The 20,536-nt window shown below is 37.2% G+C and overlaps 2 protein-coding genes across 4 annotated transcripts; both read left to right on the forward strand.

Moving 5' to 3' along the window:
- The first annotated feature begins 497 nt into the window (after positions 1-497).
- Positions 498-14,814, forward strand: LOC147870048 (uncharacterized). Of its 3 annotated transcripts, XM_087336365.1 has the most exons (14): positions 498-729; positions 994-2,191; positions 2,340-3,072; positions 4,306-4,771; positions 4,844-5,001; positions 5,092-8,595; positions 8,705-8,935; positions 9,023-9,226; positions 9,543-9,746; positions 9,857-10,018; positions 12,322-12,669; positions 12,749-13,169; positions 13,467-13,554; positions 13,831-14,814. In XM_087336365.1, the coding sequence occupies exons 1-14, from the start codon at positions 567-569 to the stop codon at positions 14,078-14,080; spliced, it is 8,130 nt and encodes a 2,709-aa protein (XP_087192491.1). In that variant the 5' UTR covers positions 498-566; the 3' UTR covers positions 14,081-14,814. The 3 variants fall into 3 exon arrangements, with proteins under 3 accessions (XP_087192491.1, XP_087192506.1, XP_087192498.1); XM_087336380.1 differs by lacking the exon at positions 498-729 and having other exon boundaries at positions 2,055-2,191; positions 2,333-3,072; XM_087336372.1 differs by lacking the exon at positions 498-729 and having other exon boundaries at positions 2,068-2,191; positions 2,277-3,072.
- Positions 14,815-16,269: 1,455 nt separating this feature from the next.
- Positions 16,270-17,249, forward strand: LOC147870049 (uncharacterized). The gene has a single exon (XM_087336392.1). The coding sequence runs from the start codon at positions 16,362-16,364 to the stop codon at positions 16,986-16,988; it is 627 nt and encodes a 208-aa protein (XP_087192518.1). The 5' UTR covers positions 16,270-16,361; the 3' UTR covers positions 16,989-17,249.
- The last annotated feature ends 3,287 nt before the right edge of the window (positions 17,250-20,536 follow it).

The raw sequence follows: 20,536 nt of genomic DNA on the forward strand, positions 1-20,536 counted from the left end.
CCCCTGTTTGAACTTGGGCTTGGGAACATGTCATGATCTATGATTGCTAGGATCCATGGTTTGACTCAACTCAACCACTAACATAAAGCTTACGGTGAGCCACATGATCGTTTACGCTTTTACAATTGACTTCAATTCTAGAAAACGTCAACAGTCCATGGTCTCTTCGATCTATATGCCCAACTTGGTACCCCCCCAATAGAGAGCTCTCTCTTCTCTTGTGAATGAATAGTGTGACTAGACTTGGCACATAGATCCTTTTAAAGGTGACCCAACTCCCTTAATACAATGCACTCTTGACCGCACATCGGGACACGAGACAGGCCATGTCCGAAGAAGGAGAAGAACCGACAACATGCAAAATGTTGACCAGATCATTGAGAGAGCAAGAGAAACACAAGCTCCAAATTTAGAGACTAGCAAAAAAACGTTAGCGTCTTTTGTAAGGGGATTTGGTCCCAAAGTTGTAAAAACAACTGCATACTATGTGTGTATGTACATATACCCTCTAGGGTTTAAGGTTACTGAATCTGATTAGGGTTTACGACTCCTGAGTCCAATCAACCATGGCCGAAACAGAAGTACGCCCTGTCAAGAGATTTCGATCGTCTTCCCCGTCGCTTACCGCTGAACATGTGTTTCCTAACCAAGAAGAAGAAGAAGAAGAAGAAGAAGAAGAAGAAGAAGAAGATGAGGATTTGGCGTTTTGTTTGCAAGCAGAAACAATAGGTATCTCTCTTGTTCCTAACTTCACCCTAAACAAGAATAACTAAGCTCTCTATGAACAGAAACTAAACAACTAAACTCTAAAGTCGCCCCCTCCCCAAAAATAAATAAATAAATCACAAATCGCCAAATTCCTAAATCTAAATGCGTAAACCCCGAACCAACTTAAAAACCTAATAATCGAACAACTCAACTCTGAAAATGACTCCAAAAAACATAAAAACCAACAACTAAACTCTGAAATCCTAAAACATTTGTTTTTTGCAGAACAAGAGAAGGAAGATGACTTCAAACTCGAATCAAGAATGCCAGCTTTCTTTCGAGTCGAGGATCTTGACGAGAGACTGAAGTCAATACTTGCTGGAATATCATCGAAAAACCCTCGAGAAGACCTAATAGAGTTCAGAAAATTGCTTCAAAATGATGAAGATGGTCATTTTCTCTATCAGTACGTCCTCCTCTCTCCGAAATGTGCTGAGCTAATGTCGGTATGGTCTCTTGGTCCTGGTGCTGAACCCGCTGTCCCTTTATTGCAACTGATGGAAGAGATTATGAAGCACCCGATGGGAAAACAAGGTAATTCTATAGATTTGTCAAAGCCTGATAATGTGAGAATCCATTCTGTAGTTGTTCGGTTGCGACTAGATCGGTTGGCTCGATTGATTGTAACTACAAAACTTAAGGATATTTATGCACACTTAACATCAAGTGAGAGAAATAGGCAACGATCTGCTTTGCTTCTTGTTGCCTCGATAGTTCGACGAGGAAGTTTGCTCGCATCGGAGATAGCTACAAATTTTGATTTTTCACTTAATGCGTTGCCCAAGTTGTCAAAACCATATCATAACTCATATAAGAATGCAAACAAGAACTCCAAAGAGATGAATCGGAGCACCACAAGTACATCCGTTCGGAGTGCTTTCATCGAGTTTGCACTATCGTTCCTGGAGGTTTCTCATGCAGCTCTTTTAAGATGGGTTCTTCAAATTAGACCTTTGTATACAGGTGTTTTTCATAATCTTTCCACCGATGATGAGAAGACAATTTTGTCGGTTCTTAGTGTGTTACGAGACAAAGTTTTGGATTCATCTTCTATGGTGCCACCAGGGCTTCAAAGTGCCATTTTTGGAGATGCTACCCTTGAACAATTATCTATTATATCCTCAAATGAAATGCATTCAAAGGCAGCACAAGCTGCAAATGACACCCTTTTAGTGTTGTGTACTGATCCATCACATGGTATATGTCCTGATGCTGCTGCATTATGGGAATCTTCAACAAGAAAATCTGGTAACTTTGGTGGAGGTCAAGGACGATTGGTTAGACTTATGCTGAAATTGAGAGCAACTGAAAGCCAAAATCACAGGGAACTACTTTTGTTGATAGCAGCTGGAAAGCCAGTGCTAGTTGCTGCATATTTTGATTCATTTCCTTACTCTCTTGAGCCGCGAGCTTCTAATGCTTGGTAATTCCACACTGGAAACTTTTTGTAAAGAAAAATGTTAATCATTTCAATTTGTATGCACTGTATAGGCTTGTGATTTTGACAGGTTGGCTTAAATGTGCCCTTCTACTGTTAAGAGAACACACTATGACATTGGAGCAGTATGCAGGTTTGCAGCTGTTTCTCTTATTTCGGATATAATTCTTGTCTCAAAGGTGCAACCTCCTTTCATTGCACTTGCCACACAAGGACTTCCTCCACCATTTATTGAGGACTCTTTGTTCCAAGCTATTCTAGGTAGTGCTTTACCTAGAAGCCTAACTCGACTAGTCATTAACAGAGGTCTTCTTCATGCAAATATATTTGTTAAGCATGGATGTGTAAGGATGCTTCTGGAAGTCTTTTCTGCAGTGCAATTCTACGTGCTTTCCATCCGCAAGGCATCTGTGAGTTGTCATCAAAATCTATGCATTGGTGAGTGTAAAGAACCAGGATCAATGTCAATGGAAGGCAGCTTAGATGTTTATGATGCTACTTACAAACACTCCACTGAATCTCAAAAATGGCTTCTGCTAGAAAAGCATCTACAGAATGAACTTCAGTCCTTCTCACCAGACCCACAAGTTCTTGTGTCAATGCTCTTTTTAAAACCAGTTCTTACTAATTCTTCAAACGAGAAGAACAAGAATATCTCCAAATCTCTTTCTACTGATGAAGATCACTTTGAGGAGAATGTGCACAAAACTGACACTCCGATCCAGGATTTTTATCATAAAGAGAACGAAGAAGCAAAGTTAGTTGATATCTGGAATGCAGATTCTGAATTGGTTAAGACTGGGGAACTTAAAGATGTGGCAGGTTTTCTCAATGCAAAGATTTTGGAACTTTTGGCCTGTTATCAAGTAAGATGACGATCACCATTCTTTAATTGATAAATTTTAATGTATTTGTGCTTTACAAGTATCTGGCAATGTGAAAAAGGACAGCATATTCTATGTGGCAATTGTTAGGGATATAGATTGCATTGAAGGCCAGATTAAGCGCATTTTAAACCTTGTACCCTATATGATGCGCACTGTAGAACAAATGATGCACATAATACTTGGACAATTGTTAAATAGCATTTGACTCGTTTCTGTAGGAGTTCGATTGTCCAAGTATCTCATTTGTTTCATATGGACGAATGCTCCTTCTTGGTGTTTCTTCATGAATGCATGAAATGGAGCATTGAGGCTAGCTTGTGTTGATGTCATGCACTCAGAAGAAAAAATGATGCACATAATACATGGCCAATTGTTAAACAGAACTTAACTTGTTTCTGTAGGAATTAGATTGTCCAAGTAGAAGAGGATTAGACAAGTGTCTCACTTGTTTCATATGGACGATTGCTCCTACTTGGTGTTTCTTCATGAATGCGTGAGATGGAGCATTGAGGCTAGCTTGTGTTGATGTCATGCACACAGTGAATCATATAATCTAGACCTATTCATGGTTTTCACTTAACGTATGGGGCAATATCTGTTTTGTCTATGGTTTAAAGTATACGTGCATGGATATAGATTTGTAGATAGAAATAAAGAGAAGGTTAGAGGAAGAAGTGAGGCTTTCATTTATAAGCAATATCAAATTTAAACGTAAACCTTTTGTGGACTGAGTATGAGTAGTATATATGTAGAACTGTAAAAGCTTAGCTAACATCTTATTATCCATTGAACGTCTATTTATGTCAGTTTACATGTGTAAGTGTGTTTTTGGATAAATTGTGTATTGATATACCTTGAACCAGATCCAGGGATGCTTTTTAATGTTCCATAGACCAAATGCTTGAAGCACAAAATGATTATTGATTGTTGATTAGTATTCAAGCATGCTATAATGATGTCAGAAACATTCACTCCATTGTTTTCATAAAAAAGATCAATCCATATAAACTGAAGCTTAAATGAAAACTTTCTTAAAAGTTGTAAGCTTGTATGGAAACGGATCTCACATTGTATTGGATTGAAACTGCATCATGACTATATATTTCTGAGTAATTGATCTTGAAAAATATTTCATTGCCCAAAAGAACGTCTTTGTTTGATTACTGAAGAACATCATTTTTAGAGCTGAATATGTTGAATGGTTTACTGCAGAGAATCATTCCAATGGCTTTGGTGGAATGTTCCTTTGATGTTTTCAAACTTCTGCCAGAGGATCCAATATCGATGACAGTATCTCAACAAAAGGCTTTATTGATGCTACTTTTAGCAGCTTCCAGAGAAATTGAAGGATTGGATCTGGATTCAATGTCTCATCACAGCTATGGAAATCTGAATCCAAGACATTTGTACAGGCACTTGAAGTCATTGTTAAATTTCATGTGTAAACAAAAGGTTAAGAGTATAAAAGAGCAAACCCAAACTTTGGCTTACCGTGCCATGATCAGTTGTGGAGCATTTGAGAGTAACAATGGGGAAATTGGAATATGGCTTCAATTTCTCCCACTATCTGATGATGCAGTGACGTCCTTTTTATGTGACTCTGTCGATGCAGTTGGTAGGAATATTGATAAATATGTGGATATTCTACTCTCTACACTACATTCAGCTTCAAGATCAGGTATACAATGTTGAAGTCTTATTAGCATTTCGTTTGTCTCATAATCTAATCAAATGGCTGTTGTATTTGCAGATTTGACTATTGCTCCAAAGTTTGGACCTCTTGGAATTTGTGTGCTTGATAAGTGTCTACGAGTTCTTGCATCAAACACCAAGAGTTTTAAGGTTCCTCAAAAGACTAGTATTTCGATTTATGTTGCAAATGTATTACAGCTACTCCTACAGTCACAGGTAAGGAGATAGGTGGTTAAGGAATTTCAAGCTACTCCTACTCTTTGATTTCATGTGTGTTCTTACTTTTCAAGATGTTGGTTTTTTCAGGTTCATTCAAAAGCCTTGGGCATTATTCTAAATGAACTATTATGCATTGAGAAATACGAGCCATTGGCTACCACTAATGTTTTTAGGTCTGAGTGGTCTCCCCTACAAACTCTGCGGGTAGAGGTTCATCGCATTTTAAGGGAAGATAAACTATGCTATTGGAGCGCAAATACTTTCTATCAGCCAATGGGAAATGGCGCTTTAACTCAAAGCCTCCGGAAGGCATTGGAATGTTGTAAAAATGATGACACTAGCTCTTTGGACGCAAAAGCTTCTGCACTTGGTGCTTGCCTTCTCTGTTTATGTCCAGGTGAACTAGTTGAGAACTTTCCTTTATTGATGGAGACTTTTTTCCCTTTGTTCAAAGGAAAATTCCTTGTTCTGACTGGAATTTTCGGTGTCTATAAGTGGTTACTACCAGCTATTATAGAATCATGGAAAGATCTCTTCAATACAGCTATAATACTAGCCTCAAGCTTGGCACTGTCCACGAATATTGCTAGAGACAAGGAAGATAAATCCCAGAATGACATAAGTTTGTCTTTTGATGGTGCTAAAGATAATAGTATGTCAGCAAATACTTCAAATATCACAGCATTCTCCTTTTCAATATTTTTACTTAGTCTTCCATTTGGTGTTATTTTTCCTGGTGCTCTTTCTGCCTATAAGGCAGAACTCTTGAAAGTAAATGCTTTTACAGTAATACTTCAAGCTGCAATATCGGAAGTTCCACCTCAATTGTGGCTAAGCACGGCTAATTCTGTATTGTTCTGGATTGACAAATTGTGGAAACTTCATTCTGAAGGTTCAGATATGAAGTGTCAACTTGAAATTTGTATTTCCCTTTTGAGGTCTATGATAGTTCCTCTTGAAGGGAAGGGTTGGCTTTGCTACTTACTAAAATCAGCTTCAGACCCAAATATTGATGTAAACCTGATTATTGAGTTCGTTAAAGGAGTGTTAATGCATCCTGTTATGGATTTGCAGTATCGAATAGGGGGAAATTACCCATCTTCAACTCCATCTGGACTTGGAAAAGGAGAACATGGTGATGAATTTGGAGTAGAATCATGGTTGTCCAGAGGTCGAGATGCATTGACTCTTCTTGATTGCAAAGTGATCGATATTCTTAAGGAGCTTTTGCAGTGGTCTTTGGATGTATCACATACTGCATTTCCTATTGAAGTGAGGAGGACAGTTCAGTTGCTTAGAAATTCTCTGTCCATGTCTTGTAAGCCTTTTCTTACAGAGGCACTTTGTACTTTAAAAGAGGCCATTAACAATAAAAAAACAAGTGCCCCCAATAATTTTTCTAGCATTTCTGCTTACATTGTCTTCTATTTTTCTTCCTATATTGACATCGAATTGATTGTTGATCTTTCTTATACATTGCTATCCCGGGAAACTTGTAATGGTAATGTCAATGATGGAAGTTCCTTGACCTCAACAATCTCTTTTTATGACATGGGTGTTTATTTTGCTACCTCAGTTTTTGATAGAATTGGACAGTTAATCCAACAAAAGGATTCAGGAACCAATGGGTTTGCATGTAGCAGTTTATTACAAAGTATGTATAGAAGCCTTCTGGAATTAGTAATAACAAGTCCATCGGAAAAGGTATATTCTTGTCTTTTATCTGCGTTGGATGCTAACTATGGTCAACATTTTTTTACTCCTGATGGATCGTTGTACAAGTTCTCTTCTGCATATCTGTCAATTTGCATCCACAAAATGCCAATGAAGGTATTACGCCATCTTATGACAAACATCAGTAGGACAAAAGTAAAGATAATCTTCTATTTGGTTCAAATCAGTCACGTATTCCTTCCAGAAGTTTTTGAAGTCTTATGTCAGCACCTAGGGCTGACAAATATCCGACTAGGTCCTATAGTGTTATCAGAGTCTTCCCAATCTGGTCATGCCAATGAAATTTACACACATAAGGAAATGATTCTTATGCTGCCTGTTGTCAATTGGCTAATACATGTTATCAAGAGTGAAGAGAATGACTCTCTGTTTAGGATGGTTGAACAGATTACCATTAGCTACTACAAAATGATAACTGAGGTAACAAATCATTGGGATATCTTTCCAACAGCATTGGACATGCTAGATGTGCTCCCATTTGCCAATTCACAGGAAGGAAACAACGAATTCTTTAATCTCTTTGGTTTGTCCACACCTGGACAGCTTGTGCTAATGCTCAAGCATTGTCTCTCTTATCATGCTGTTGTTATAGAGCAAAAGAAGGAGTTATTCGTTTCAATTCTGCAGAACAGCGACCAATTACCTATCAAAGATGTAAATGCGTTGTCAGTAGAGGATACTGTCAAGTCAGTGAGTATTATAATTCTGAAATTCATGATGGCAAGGATGCTTCTGATGTCTGATATAATCAAAACAAGTGCGTCAGATGCAGAGAAAAGTGATAAGGATCCAATGGCTGTAGATGGAATAGCAGAAACAATGGTTGACAATTGTTATGAACTTTCTGATAATCTGATCCAGACTCTCAATGTGATTTTCAAACATAAGTTTGGGGGCAAAGAAGAACGCAAGGTCTTTAAAATATTTGGCCGCAAAATAGAGCTATTCAAAAGAGACATTTTGCGTATACTTGAAGTGACATTGTTGAATGAACTGAAGGACATTTTCATAGGTTTGATAGATCTCAAGGATGAAACGCAATGCTTATCCTTATTGAAGAAATTTACAAAGATAATTCTCCGATTTAGATTTGGTGAGAGATTGCCCATGCAGGTACTTCGATCTTGTGTCTCCACAAGATCTAAAATGCCTGTTTTCTCAGGGCGCTACTCAACATATGGCTTAGAACTTCTAGTGGGCCATTCGGAATTTGCTTCAACTTTACTGCTCTCAAAAGATATCTCCAAGAACCATTTGCTGGGTCGATACTTCCATGAAAAAGACACCACTTCGAGATCATTACCGTCTACCTTGTATTTACTAAAACATCATTTACTACATAATTCCATGGTTGCAGAACCCAAAACTTCCCACTCATTAGAACTGCAGTTGACCGATGCAGAAAGTAAAAAATTAGAGCTACTTAAGTTTTTGAGATTATTATATTTTCTAAAACATCAGGCTCTTGGAAGTGAGATTTCCGTTGGTTCAACTGTAAGCTCGATTGAGATGCTGTCTTTGTTATTGGCATCATATACCGCTTCCATGAGTGAAGTTGATAAGGAAAATCTGCTATTAATGCAAGAGATAGAGTTTTTTGAAGGGCCAGGCTTTCCTGGCATTTTAGGAATGGATTATCTTTGGGGAGAGGCAGCTCTAAAACGATGGAAAACAAAATCTGGGTCTGTCATGTCTGAAGCATCTGATGATGGTACTGTTACGGAACTCTGGAAGAGATCTTTCAAGGAAGACCTCCTACTAGATCCCACAAAGTGTGCTCTTGGCGTGCTGTTTTTCCCTTCACAGAGAAAGCTTTGTACTGGTATATTTGTATCGACAGGCGTCAATGTTGTGGAGGTGGTCTTCATTTTCCTTGTTAATATCTGTTCTTGTGTCCTTGTTAATATAAATTGAAGTTATTAGTCCCATTTGGGGTTTATTCTTACAAGCTCCCTTGACATTAAAGGATCAACAATCCACGGATGGGGGAGATGAGAGGATGTTGGGAGATGCAGCATATGATCCATGTTTCATTTTACCATTTGCATTGCACTGTCTATCTTGTGGGTGGATGATGGCAGATGATTTTGTCAGCAAAGGACTACTAGCCTTAACATTGGTCAGTGTTTCTTCTGCGGATGAAGACATGCGTAAACTTGGATATGAAATTCTTGCGAAGTATTTCATGATCCTTGAGGTATTTATTTAAATGCATGTAGTAATATGCATTATCTTATCTCTGAAATTCTGCGGTTTTATTTGAATTTGTTGAACATGTGCTTAGGTCTGTGAGAACTTCAAGGGGAAGCTACAGATAAGGCTACTATTAACTTTCCTGAAGAATATGGTACTACAGCCATGGCAGAGGTTGCCTTTCATAACAACTTTGTTTGCTGCTGAGGCGTCTTGTATGTTGATGCATCCATCAGATGTTCATTACCCAGCCATCAACAAGTTCCTGCTTCGTGCTCCTGGAATTGACCCTGAGGTATATTCTTGTATTTCTGTTTGTGATTTGAAGCTTGGTAACTATTTAGATTTTTCTGCCATGGTAACACTGAAGTAAAGAGTTCTTAATTTCTGTCTTCAAGCCCAGGATGTTTCAATCATATCTTCAGGAAAAACTAAATTATAGTTGATGGTTGATCTAACTTAAATTATAAAGATTGTGATATACCCTGTTGGGTATGTATCTAAAATCACCTTAAGAAATGTTGACACTGAAAGTGCCTATGTGAGATTAGTGTAAGCAAGCGTTTAAGTACAGGCCAACATTTTGTTATGTGACACTTTTTCATTTACAGACAATACCACTCTTTAAATCTTTATTTGGAAGTGGATCAGTTCATTTTCGGGCTGATCGAGCATGGATGCTGCGTCTTCTTGCGTTTGGTTTAAGAACCTCATTCGATATTCATATTTATCGTCGCCGTTTTGTACTAGAAATTCTGATGAGTTTCTATAGCTCTCCTTTAGCTGATAGGCATACGCGGGAATGGATTTTCCAGGTTTTATTCTAGTGGAAATAATATAACGTGCATTTGTTTTCTTGTTTCATACCTGAAACTATTTTATGTTTTAACTTGTTTGCCCTGTTTGGCCTTCTAATATCTGTCAGATTCTACAAAGAGCATCCAAATTACGCAGCCTCATTCAATATCTTATAGAGAGTACTGGCTTTCTATCTTGGCTGTCCTCTATTATATGTGGTAATAGCACAGCAAAATCAGGAGAGTATGCGGTTGGAGTCTCAGAGGATTTTTCTTTGGAGGCTTTACAGGTATTTGGATTCTTATACATTTTCCACTTTGGTTAGTTTTGTGAAGATAGATAAATTTACTTTGGAGCCTCAATTGCACGTGTTAATCTCAAAATTCAGCATATCAATGTAGTCTATTGTTTTACATGTTCCATTTACATTTTCTATGGATGATGCTAGCTTTGTTATGCAAATTTATAAATATGTTACATTATGTGTGCTCACTGTGTGTGCCACTTTTTTCATATTGAGTAATGTGGGATGATAAGAGCTCATAGAGTGTATCTGAAAGTGCCTAAATTGCTTTCTATTTGTTGCTGTTGGCATGTTTACAAATTTGGATCTCACATTTGGCTGATTTTATTACCGATCGTACCAGGGTAGATGCTAATACCAGGTTAGAGGAATGTGACAATGATTGGAATATGACTGACAGTTATAAGGTAAAAGAGAAAGAAATGTTGCCTGGATAAAGAAAAAAACATATTCTTCAACTTTCAATAGCAAAGACAATTAGAAGAAAGCTTGAAGTAAAGTGAGTTAAAGTAATCAATTTTGGAATTGAAAGCTGAGCGGTAAATTATTGGGTCACCAAGAATGTAAGAGAATAGTAAATACTTAAGCCTAGATAGTGAAATTAGAATTCGTATTCAATGTACACTTGTAATGTTATTGACCTAGTGTTCCCCTCTACTTCCGAGTTGTTGTTGGCTTTTTCTAAAACGTGTCTTCAATGTCCACAACTAATTCTGCTACTCGCTATTTGAACCGGGCTAGAACACACAAAAAGTCATTAATGGATATAGTCGCCTTATAGTCTAAGATCGCCGATGATCCCGTGTCTGGTTTTATGGTGGTGGCCATCTCTATTGTGAGTGAGTTGGAAGGTGGTGGATGATGGTTTCTGTAGGACATCGGCATTAAATGCGTATGAAGTTGATTGTTGGGTGTTTTCCTTTATTGGCCACTAGTTGGCTCAGGCTTTGGATTAATTCCCTTCCTGTTGGCAGTGATAGCAAAGGATTGGTCTCGGTTTGTGATTTTGCAGTGAAGTGTCTTGATTGCGCAGATGGGGATTTGGGACAATTGTCTTTATTTTGTGGATCCTCTTGTTTGTCACTTTGAAAGTCTCTGTGATTTCACTTGTATTTTTCTTGATGGTGCAGAAAGTACCCTTGGTTAACCTTAACATCTCCATGGTATAGCTGAAAATTTCTGTAGTTGTATGAGATGCTAGAGTTGTGGCTCTGAAAGCTGCTGTAGCTGCTTGTTTCACTTGGATAGTGATGATTATTGTCTTGGGTGTTTCACTCACCAACAGTAGCCACCATTATTGTTGCAGAAAATCCACTAGTCGGCTTGTTGATAATTATGATCTGTATCGCAGAAAGTCCAGTGATCATCTCTATAACAGTAATGATTATTGTTGAAATCATTCTGCCAGTCATTGCAATGGTTGTCATGATCGGTGGCATGTTTGGATATGGGCCAGCGATTGTCATGGCAACTGTAGTCCGGTTCAATCTGTTCAGCAACTTTAGAAAGGAGCTGTACTCTCACTGCTTGATGGTGTGATTTCTCAAGCTCTGTTTGAATGCACATCCAGTTGAGACCTGTTTAATGTTAATGCAGATAGTGCAATGGATGTTTGTGTTTAATGTTAGCAAGTGAGGTCATTGGTGGAGGTACTTGACAGGGCAGAGGTTGACTAACCACTGTCAAATGGTGTACATTACCCTCGTGTACTGTGTTTTGAGTACTCCATTGTGGTCACTATGTGTTAATCATGGGCATGACGGTCGCACAGCATCAGGAATGGTAGCGCTAATAGTTAGTGGGAGTAGATTGTGACAAAAGTCTGGAAACCGTGATAGTTAATCAGAGAAGGGGACACAGCACTTGGTTAATAATTAGATAATTTAATTCCAACTGTGCTCTCTCTAAGAGATAATGAATAGCCTAACTCTTGAATCAATAGATATGACAATGAGAGCTAAATACTTAGATATTTGGAAGAATTCTAAAAAGTGGTTTTAAGGGTGGAGCAAGTAAAATGAAGATAATGTTCTGTAGCTTAGAACCCTCTCTGTACACGTTTAGAGTTAGCACATTTGTTTAAAGTAGAGAGAGACTATCATAAATACAGCAATTAGGCTTCTAAAAGATCTCTCTTACCGCTGTGACAAAAATGTTTTAGGCTAACTAAATTGATTGTAATCCCATCTTAGTTGGAGTGTTCTAACTACAGTATTTATTATGTAAAAAACTCTCGATCCTGTATGAAATTCATGCTGTCTAGAGAATATGAAATTGTGTTTTTTCAGATATTTGAGAATGCTCTATCTTGGAGAAGTGTGAAAAGGTGGCTTACTTTGGAAGGTTTCGAGGAATTATTAAAGGTGGTTTGGCTACTTCATCATGCCCTAATTAAGAGTCAAAGTTTCAGTGAAACATCTGTATTCATCAAGCCTTACCTAAGAATCCTAAGAACTGCATTCCATCTTTCACTAGCAAGAAGAAAATATCAAAGTCGCTTGAAATTTTCAATAGCAGATTTTCTTGAAATTGTTCAGCTCGTCAAAGCACAACAGGATGTTGTAGGTTCAGAAACACAATTATTAGCCCTTGAAATCTTCCTTGAAAGCTCACCGCCAGCATGCCATTCCCTTGAGGTAACATACTTAGAGAAAATATTTGATACATTTTTGAATTTTGTTTTATTTCAATTATTCTAAAAACGTTTGTAACCAGGACAAACTTCATCTATATGAATTTGGGACATGGGCATTAAATATGGTGCAATACCAGCATCTTATTTCACCGTTCTGTCTCAAGAAAATCAAAGGGAGAGAAAGAAAGGAAATAGATAACTTTGAAAGTGGCGCTGATTTGGATGGACTAATAGGCAAGGTCTTGAGATGGATATCATCTTCACTTATTTTAGGTGGATTGGAAGAGGGCATTGTTTCGTATGGTTGTCTAACTGCATGGGATTGCTTGAGGAATACAATAAGCAGTGTTGATATTGCAAGTCCAGCTGATAATGATGCCAACAAGAACCTTTTACAATTGATCATTAATCTTCGATATTTATCAGGATTATGGATGAGTAATTCCTTGTCTGTTGTGTGCGCTTGCACCCTGCTGCTGTCAAAAGTTTCTGAACCTTGTGGTAATGTCTTGTATCACTGTCTCTCTGTTTGCTTTTTCTTCTTGAACTTTATAAATACCTATGAGTGTGTGCATTGTATCTAATTCAGTATTGGTATTTTGCTTTCTCATCTCTAGTTCAATTATTTTAGTATATAATATAATTTAGTGTTTGGCCTCTTTCTCTAGTTTCTCGTGATTGTTCGAACATGTGAAATTGAGAATATCTCTAATTATTGAATCGTTGGAGGGACTGTTTGTTGGTATTAGAGTGACAACTTTGCTTTATGGAAGATTTTTTATTTTTAATGTTTGTCAGGTATCTTTTTAAAAGCATCCAAAGAATTGCTGAAGGGGCCCCTTTCGCAAGTTTCTGCTCCTCCTGAAACAGATATTTCTTGGCGATGGTATGGAAAATGCAATCAATTTCACATTTAAAATTATTCTATATTTTCTCTCTGGTTGGATGTATTCCTTTTTCTATTACCCACATTCTGCATTTTTCAGTTTCAGATCTGTGATTGTGTGAAATAGTGACTGTGAATATACAATGTTCCATAGTAATTTGTTGAAAGTGCTGGTTGTTGTGTTTCTCATTTTGTTTTAATCTTAGTTTTCAACAGCTTTTCTTCGTTATGCAAAAATCTGTATCTGAATTTGCCGATCCAAACTGTGATCTGCAGGAACAGGAAGCCATCTGTTTCCAAGAAGCCACTGAAGACCTTTGAGATTGAGACGTGTTCAATGCTAGTTCTACTTTTTCTTCAGCTTGTGAATGCAGAAGAGAAGAGTGACATTCCTTTTGCGGTGGAGAGATTACAGAGTGCTTTCAAAAACCTGTTGAGTTCTCAACGTATATCTGGTTTGGGATCTGATGTTGGCAACCATGATATATGGAAGCATCTAAAAAGTGCATCAACATTTTCACACTAAAGAAATCATGAAAGCATCTTCAAAAGAACTTTCGAATTGTTTGAACAACCTCGTGGCTTGCATTCTCTTCCCTGTGATAAGTATCTTCTTCTTATGAAGAATATGAAGACTCTAATAAAGACTATTTTCCTCTCCATATTACATCTTGAAGAAGATGAACTAGTATGATGAGGCACATGTTTCTTAAGGGGAGGGTATTGCAACCAACTTAACAAAGATGGAACCAATGTAACAAAGGGGAGGTACATGCTTCTAAGAGAAGAGTGTTGCACCTATTCTCCCATATGAAGAAAGGGGAGTATTGAATAGAAGGATAATATCGGAGAGATTTGAGAATACAAATGCTGGTGAAGGAAATATCTGGGGGCAGAATTACGTTGGTGGTTAATACTTGTTGGCTGGTATCTCCTCCCAAAAGAAATGAAAATCCCAATGCAAATGTATTGAGCATTTGAATTCTGTTCTAAATTCTCGTAAAACTTGGCAGCCATTCTACTTATTTTTTATCATTTTGAAAGCCCACAATGGTAATAACTCCGTTAATTAATATTCATTTTTTTCATTTCCAAAGCTCACTTATTAACAGATTGACTGTAGTCATGTATGAATTAAAAGAATGAAAGTTCAGGTGATATGGAGGCACGACCTCACCTTCCTCCATCACCCTCACCTATATAAACACAATGTAAAATCTATCTCAAGAGGGGGAGAATATAATTGATGTTTTGTCACTGTTTTTTGTGTCAACTTCTCTATTGCCTATTATTAGTTACTGAAGTAAATGTTAATTGATTAAGTATAAAGTATGGGCCAGTTGCAGGAGTGCCTAGTCTAGCTTTGGTGACTAATTGACAAAATTGCTTGCTGAAGTGTAATTGAGGATGGTTTTTATAGACCCCCACCCCTACCAATGGAAGGAAAATATATTTGGCAAAAATGTGGCTGTACAATCGGCCTGAGCAAACTTACCACTGAATGATATTGTTCTTATTGAACTATGCTGTTCTTGGCAAAACATGATAACTCTTTTGAGTGATGTCTTATAGAGTGAAAATTAGTGATTTCTTCAAGATTGATCTACTGTCACAATTTGCATTAGATATTTTGAGTTTGTGCTGCAAACATTGTGTCGCATATGTTGCAAGAAACTGCAAAATCATCTTTTTGTGACAGGTATGTATTTAAGAGCCCAACCCCTTGTTTTGAACTAACACCATTGATTCTACATGACTTAGTCCACATTCTTCAAGATTGATCTACTGTCACAATTTGCATTAGATATTTTGAGTTTGTGCTGCAAACATTGTGTCGCATATGTTGCAAGAAACTGCAAAATCATCTTTTTGTGACAGGTATGTATTTAAGAGCCCAACCCCTTGGTTTGAACTGACACCATTGATTCTACATGACTTAGTCCACATTCTATATGAATACTTGTGAGGAGAATGATGGAGTGCATGTTTTCTGGACATGCCACTTTCAATCACAATCCACATTTATAAGGTTATGGCCATTAAGAGAAGTAAAAATGTTTTTACTATGGACATATCCGTGGAGGTCCAAAGAATGGTGCGTGCAACAAACATAGCCATCAAGTTTGAATAAACGCTCAGTCATATCATAAAGAGAAATTAAAAAAATGTCTAGATTTTTTTAGCTAAAGAAAGATATAATGGGTATCAATGTATGATATAATAATAAGTAGACAAGTCTGAGCATTGTCCTACATTGTACACGTTCAAACAATTGAAAAATATCACCACATAAGTTGTTGAAATGATCACAAATACTTACCAAACTTCTAGAAAAGGTGTTTAATATGTGGGCACCTCAACTCAAAAGGTGACTGCTCAATGGGTCATACATAATGGAAAATAGGAGAAAAGAGTAGGGGCAGTGAGATTGTGTGTGTGAGATTGTCGATTCTTGTAGACAAAATGGTAGTAAAACAAAATAGAACATCTTCATAACCACGAGATTCGCACACAAACTCCCATAAAAAGAGACAATATGAGCATATAATCAACCTTTAAAGATTGAAAACATTCCCTTTCCTTTTACTTTTTAAAAACTCTAACATGAGTAAACAAAACTCCAACAAAAAGGTCAAAAATACTTCATATATAAATATATATTAATCTTATAAAATACATATTTGATAGAAAGGACGATGACTCCAATGTAATCGTGAACCTTATAAATGACCTACAAATCATTTCATCATTGTTCAATCCAAGAGTGAAAAAAGACTCTGTGAAGGGCTAAACTAGCAAGAGCAAAAATGTACACAACTAGATGTCTTGCACTTGTCACCATCCTCTCTTTGGTGTTGATCTTTGCTAATTTCGGCACAGATGCCTCGGCCAAGCTTGGCCAGGGGAGCCGTAGATCAATGGCTCGTAGGGGCCTTCCGCGATGGGCCGCTGGGATCAAGCAAGTTGTAGAGTCTCGGGGTTTTGATCCTTACAGTATAGTCGATGCCACTGACCCCAACCTCGAGTACTATGTCCAAGTGGATGTCTCCGGGGTCGACATTGGGACCTTACTCCCTGCCCTGGACTCCAACACCACCAATGACTTTGGCGAAATCGATGCATTCGCACTCAATGTCACGTCCGGCTATGATGTGTCATCACAACAACTCGGGATCATCCGTGGATACACCGTGCAGACAAGCTACACCTCCACTAGCTACTCGGTTGAGGTCGAGGTGCTCGACTATAACGATGGAGCCGGTGTCAATGGTACCATTAGCCTCCAAGGTCTCATCACCGAGGCAACCAATGAGCTCGCGATCCTAGGCGGCTCGGGTAGCTTCCGTGGGGTCACGGGATACGACATTGTCACATACATCAATGCTAGCTCCTCTACAATCTTTGTTTACCACCATGCTCTCTACTTCCTCTAAAAGAGAATGGTTTAACCATCTAGAACCTCCAAGCATATTTAAGGGACGTTTTAGAAACTTCTTTCAGTTGTATATGTGGGCCTAGTGTGGCTGTTTTTGTTTATACTTGCATTTCCTTAAATATCATTTCAATTTGTTTCTTTACGGGCTTAATCCACCCTCACATGTTTGTCAAGAACCTTCTTTGAGTTGTATGTGTGTGCCTAGAGTTTGTATGTTGTTTACACTTTTGTTTCCTTAAATATCATGCCAATTTGTCTCTTCAATGGGCTTGATTCACTCTCACATGTTTGTCAAGAAACATCTTTGAGTTATATGTATGTGCCTAGAGTGTGTTTGTGTTTACACTTTTGTTTCCTTGAATGTCATGTCAATTTGTCTCTTCAATGGGCTTAATCCACTCTCACATGTTTGTCACCCGATAAAATGGTTATATTTTGTCTCATACTTCATGCTAACTAATTCTATCTATCTATCAATTTGTCTATGTAAGTTGCATTGACACAACAAAGAGTTCCTAGTTTTTCCTATCAATCAAGGTTGTGCGTGTTAAATGTTTTCTCGATACTTGATTGGTAATTAGTTCAAGCATGCATATCGTAATTCCTTGCTAGAAAGAGCTCATTAAACATCAAAATTTGTAGTTATTATAGCTCAAAATGTTTCTGTGATGAGTCTAATGATATAACTAAAATAACAATGTAATTGTTGGTGTATTTGCCACCATTTTTTGTTTTTACCCTCTCCTTGACCCAATACCTATCTAGTTCTATGTTCATTGAGATTGTCCTTAGAACAAACTCACTTTGGGGTATAGAATAAACAAGCTCTTACAACAATAATATTTTTATTGTACCATGTAAACTTTACCCACCTAGCAATGATTATGTGGGACTTTGTTTTTTCTCTTAAGGGACTTGTTGAATTTACATGGGAATGATCAATTAACACATTCAATCCACAAGGGAATGTTCGCATCAATATCATTTGAGAGACAACATATTAACTTATGGTTGGTAGGTCATTGTTGATGTTTAAGTTGCAATACAATTGTAGGACGTCATCATTCATAACATGTTGACATTAGCATGCAAATGACTTGCATGGAATCACCCTTTTAACATCTATATAGCATTGATTGTTTGTTTATTCATCAAGTTGAACATCCATTATGTGCCGACAAGTTTATCAACTTGATGCATTGCACTAGTGCAATTTCAACATTCAAAGGTGATAATTAGAGAAATCAATACCTTGCAGGACTATTATAACGGTGTGGTTAGAAATTAACGAGTGATAATTAGAGAACCAATACCTTGTAGGACAATATATATATATATATATATATACATACATACATACATATATCATATTATGCTGACATCGTTGTGTTTGCCTTATTCTACTAAGAAAAGAGGCCAATTTATGGAAAAGGAATCTAACCCCTACGATGGATTCGAACATGTACAATCCCATGACAACAAATTTGACCCTCTCGTGATTAGCAAGTTTGATTTGTCCTCCTTAAGAGTTTGCATTGACACATTCTCCAAAGCATGAATTATGTAACTTTTTAAATAATCTAAGCTGGAATTATCGTAACTAGAGTTCCAATCAGATAATTTTGGTGGTAATCAACGAGATGGCAAGACTATTGATGTAAGACGATTCTCACGGTAATCTCCGAGATAGTTGATGCGGACAATGAAGCATAATTTTTAGTTTAGGGTTTAGGGTGGGGGTTGATGCATATTTTCATGTGGAGAGGCAGAGAGTACACTCATGTTGTTTTTGTAGGTACAAGATTTTGGTGATAATCAGCGACAACATGGTTAATGTCAACTTGAGGAAGCTGATTTTCTGTTTTTTTATCAAGATAAGTGATGATGGTGTGGGGGTTGAAGCATATTATCATGAGGAGGTGAGGAAATGTTTTCCTAGACTCATTTGTTGTTACTATAGGATTTTGGTGGTAATAGGTGAAATGGTGAGATGGTTGATGTGGACTAAATGAAGCAGCTTTTATGTTTCTCATGAGTCATAAGGATGAGTGGTGATGGCATCGGGGATTGAAGCATATTTCCACCAGAGAAATTTTTTTTGGGTGATAATCGGAGAGAGTATTTTCTCGATGATCGTGGAGATGAAGATGGTCGGTTTTGACATGGGAGACCCAAGGTTGATCCACACAGCAGTATAGCAGATGCTCTCATTGATGGATATGTATCAAAATATGGGAGATGCATTGGCATTATAATATGGTGGATCTATTGCTCATAGTATTGTTTTTCTTGAGAGGTATGGAAGGGAAACCCTCACTTTGGGAGCTAGATTCTAATTATTCCTTACATGTGGGAGTAATGGTGATGATTCACATGCATATGATGCTCGGTATAAGCAGTTGCTTTCAAGTGTGGACTTAACTAAGGACTTCGTTTTAGCTGCACATACCCAATTATGTAAAGCTTACAAAGGAATATGCTTGTTGATGAGGCTAGAGGATGCCATATGAAAACATGTTTGTTTGGAATTGTTTTGTATGTTGTCGCTAATATGCCTTTTTAAAAACTAATGAAAGTATATTTTGTTCTGAAAAAAAATCATTCATGCCAAATGATAAATCAAATAGCGAGACTTCCCAAAAGTGACACCTTTGATGCATATAAATATAAACATCAATTTGGGTTTCTCATTTTTTTTGCTCCAATGTAGTGATAATGCATTTATTTCAATATATAATGCCCTATATAATTGTTATAGTAGTTCTATCATAAGAGAATAAAGGTCTACTTTTTTTACCACCCATCAAAGGTTTATGTTTTGGAGAATACGTTACCATAGCAGTTTGGCTTGCAAATGAAAAATATAGCTTAATATTAAATCGAAAATAAGTTATGTGGCATGGATAATATCATGACGTGTACATATATGTGATAAGAGTAATACCAATGAAACATTGCTTTAAAGTTTGACACAAATAGGAAATCTCGACATTGCGAAGGTGTTTTAGAAATTGAAACTATAAAGTTTAAACGATTACAAATTCATCTCAATAAGGTGAGTTTCATATTAGAAACATGTTATTTGGAAGCTATAGCCGCCTATCATGCAATCAAAGTGATAGACCTAACTGATAAGAGCCTTTAAACATTATATGAAGAAAGTAAGTTCGTACAAGTGCTACCAACTTTCCAAGATAAAAAAAGTTAGAAAGGAAATATGAATGGAAAAGGCAGAAAAAGACATGGTTACCCCTTGATGTGAACATGAAATGCATGTAAATAAAAAAGGAGGGCATCTTTACCATAGAGTAATAAATGGAGAATTCAAAATGAATGGTGGGCAATGTTTCAACCATTGCCATAACATGTAAAAGGAATATAAGCTAAAATTACACATGGTGACTATCTATGGGCAAATGTGGAACAAAACTTCCATATGTCTGCCCCTAAAATCCTTATAGGAGAGAAAATGAAAAGAGAGATATTAACAAAGGATAGATACCACATAAAGAGGAGTTTAGAGAATGTGAGCTAGTAAATAATACA

Source organism: Azolla caroliniana, unplaced genomic scaffold (assembly GCF_043228905.1).
Source record: "Azolla caroliniana isolate FFs.n. ecotype wild unplaced genomic scaffold, voAzoCaro1.0.p SCAF_1, whole genome shotgun sequence".
In the NCBI taxonomy this organism is placed as follows: Eukaryota; Viridiplantae; Streptophyta; class Polypodiopsida; order Salviniales; family Salviniaceae; genus Azolla; species Azolla caroliniana.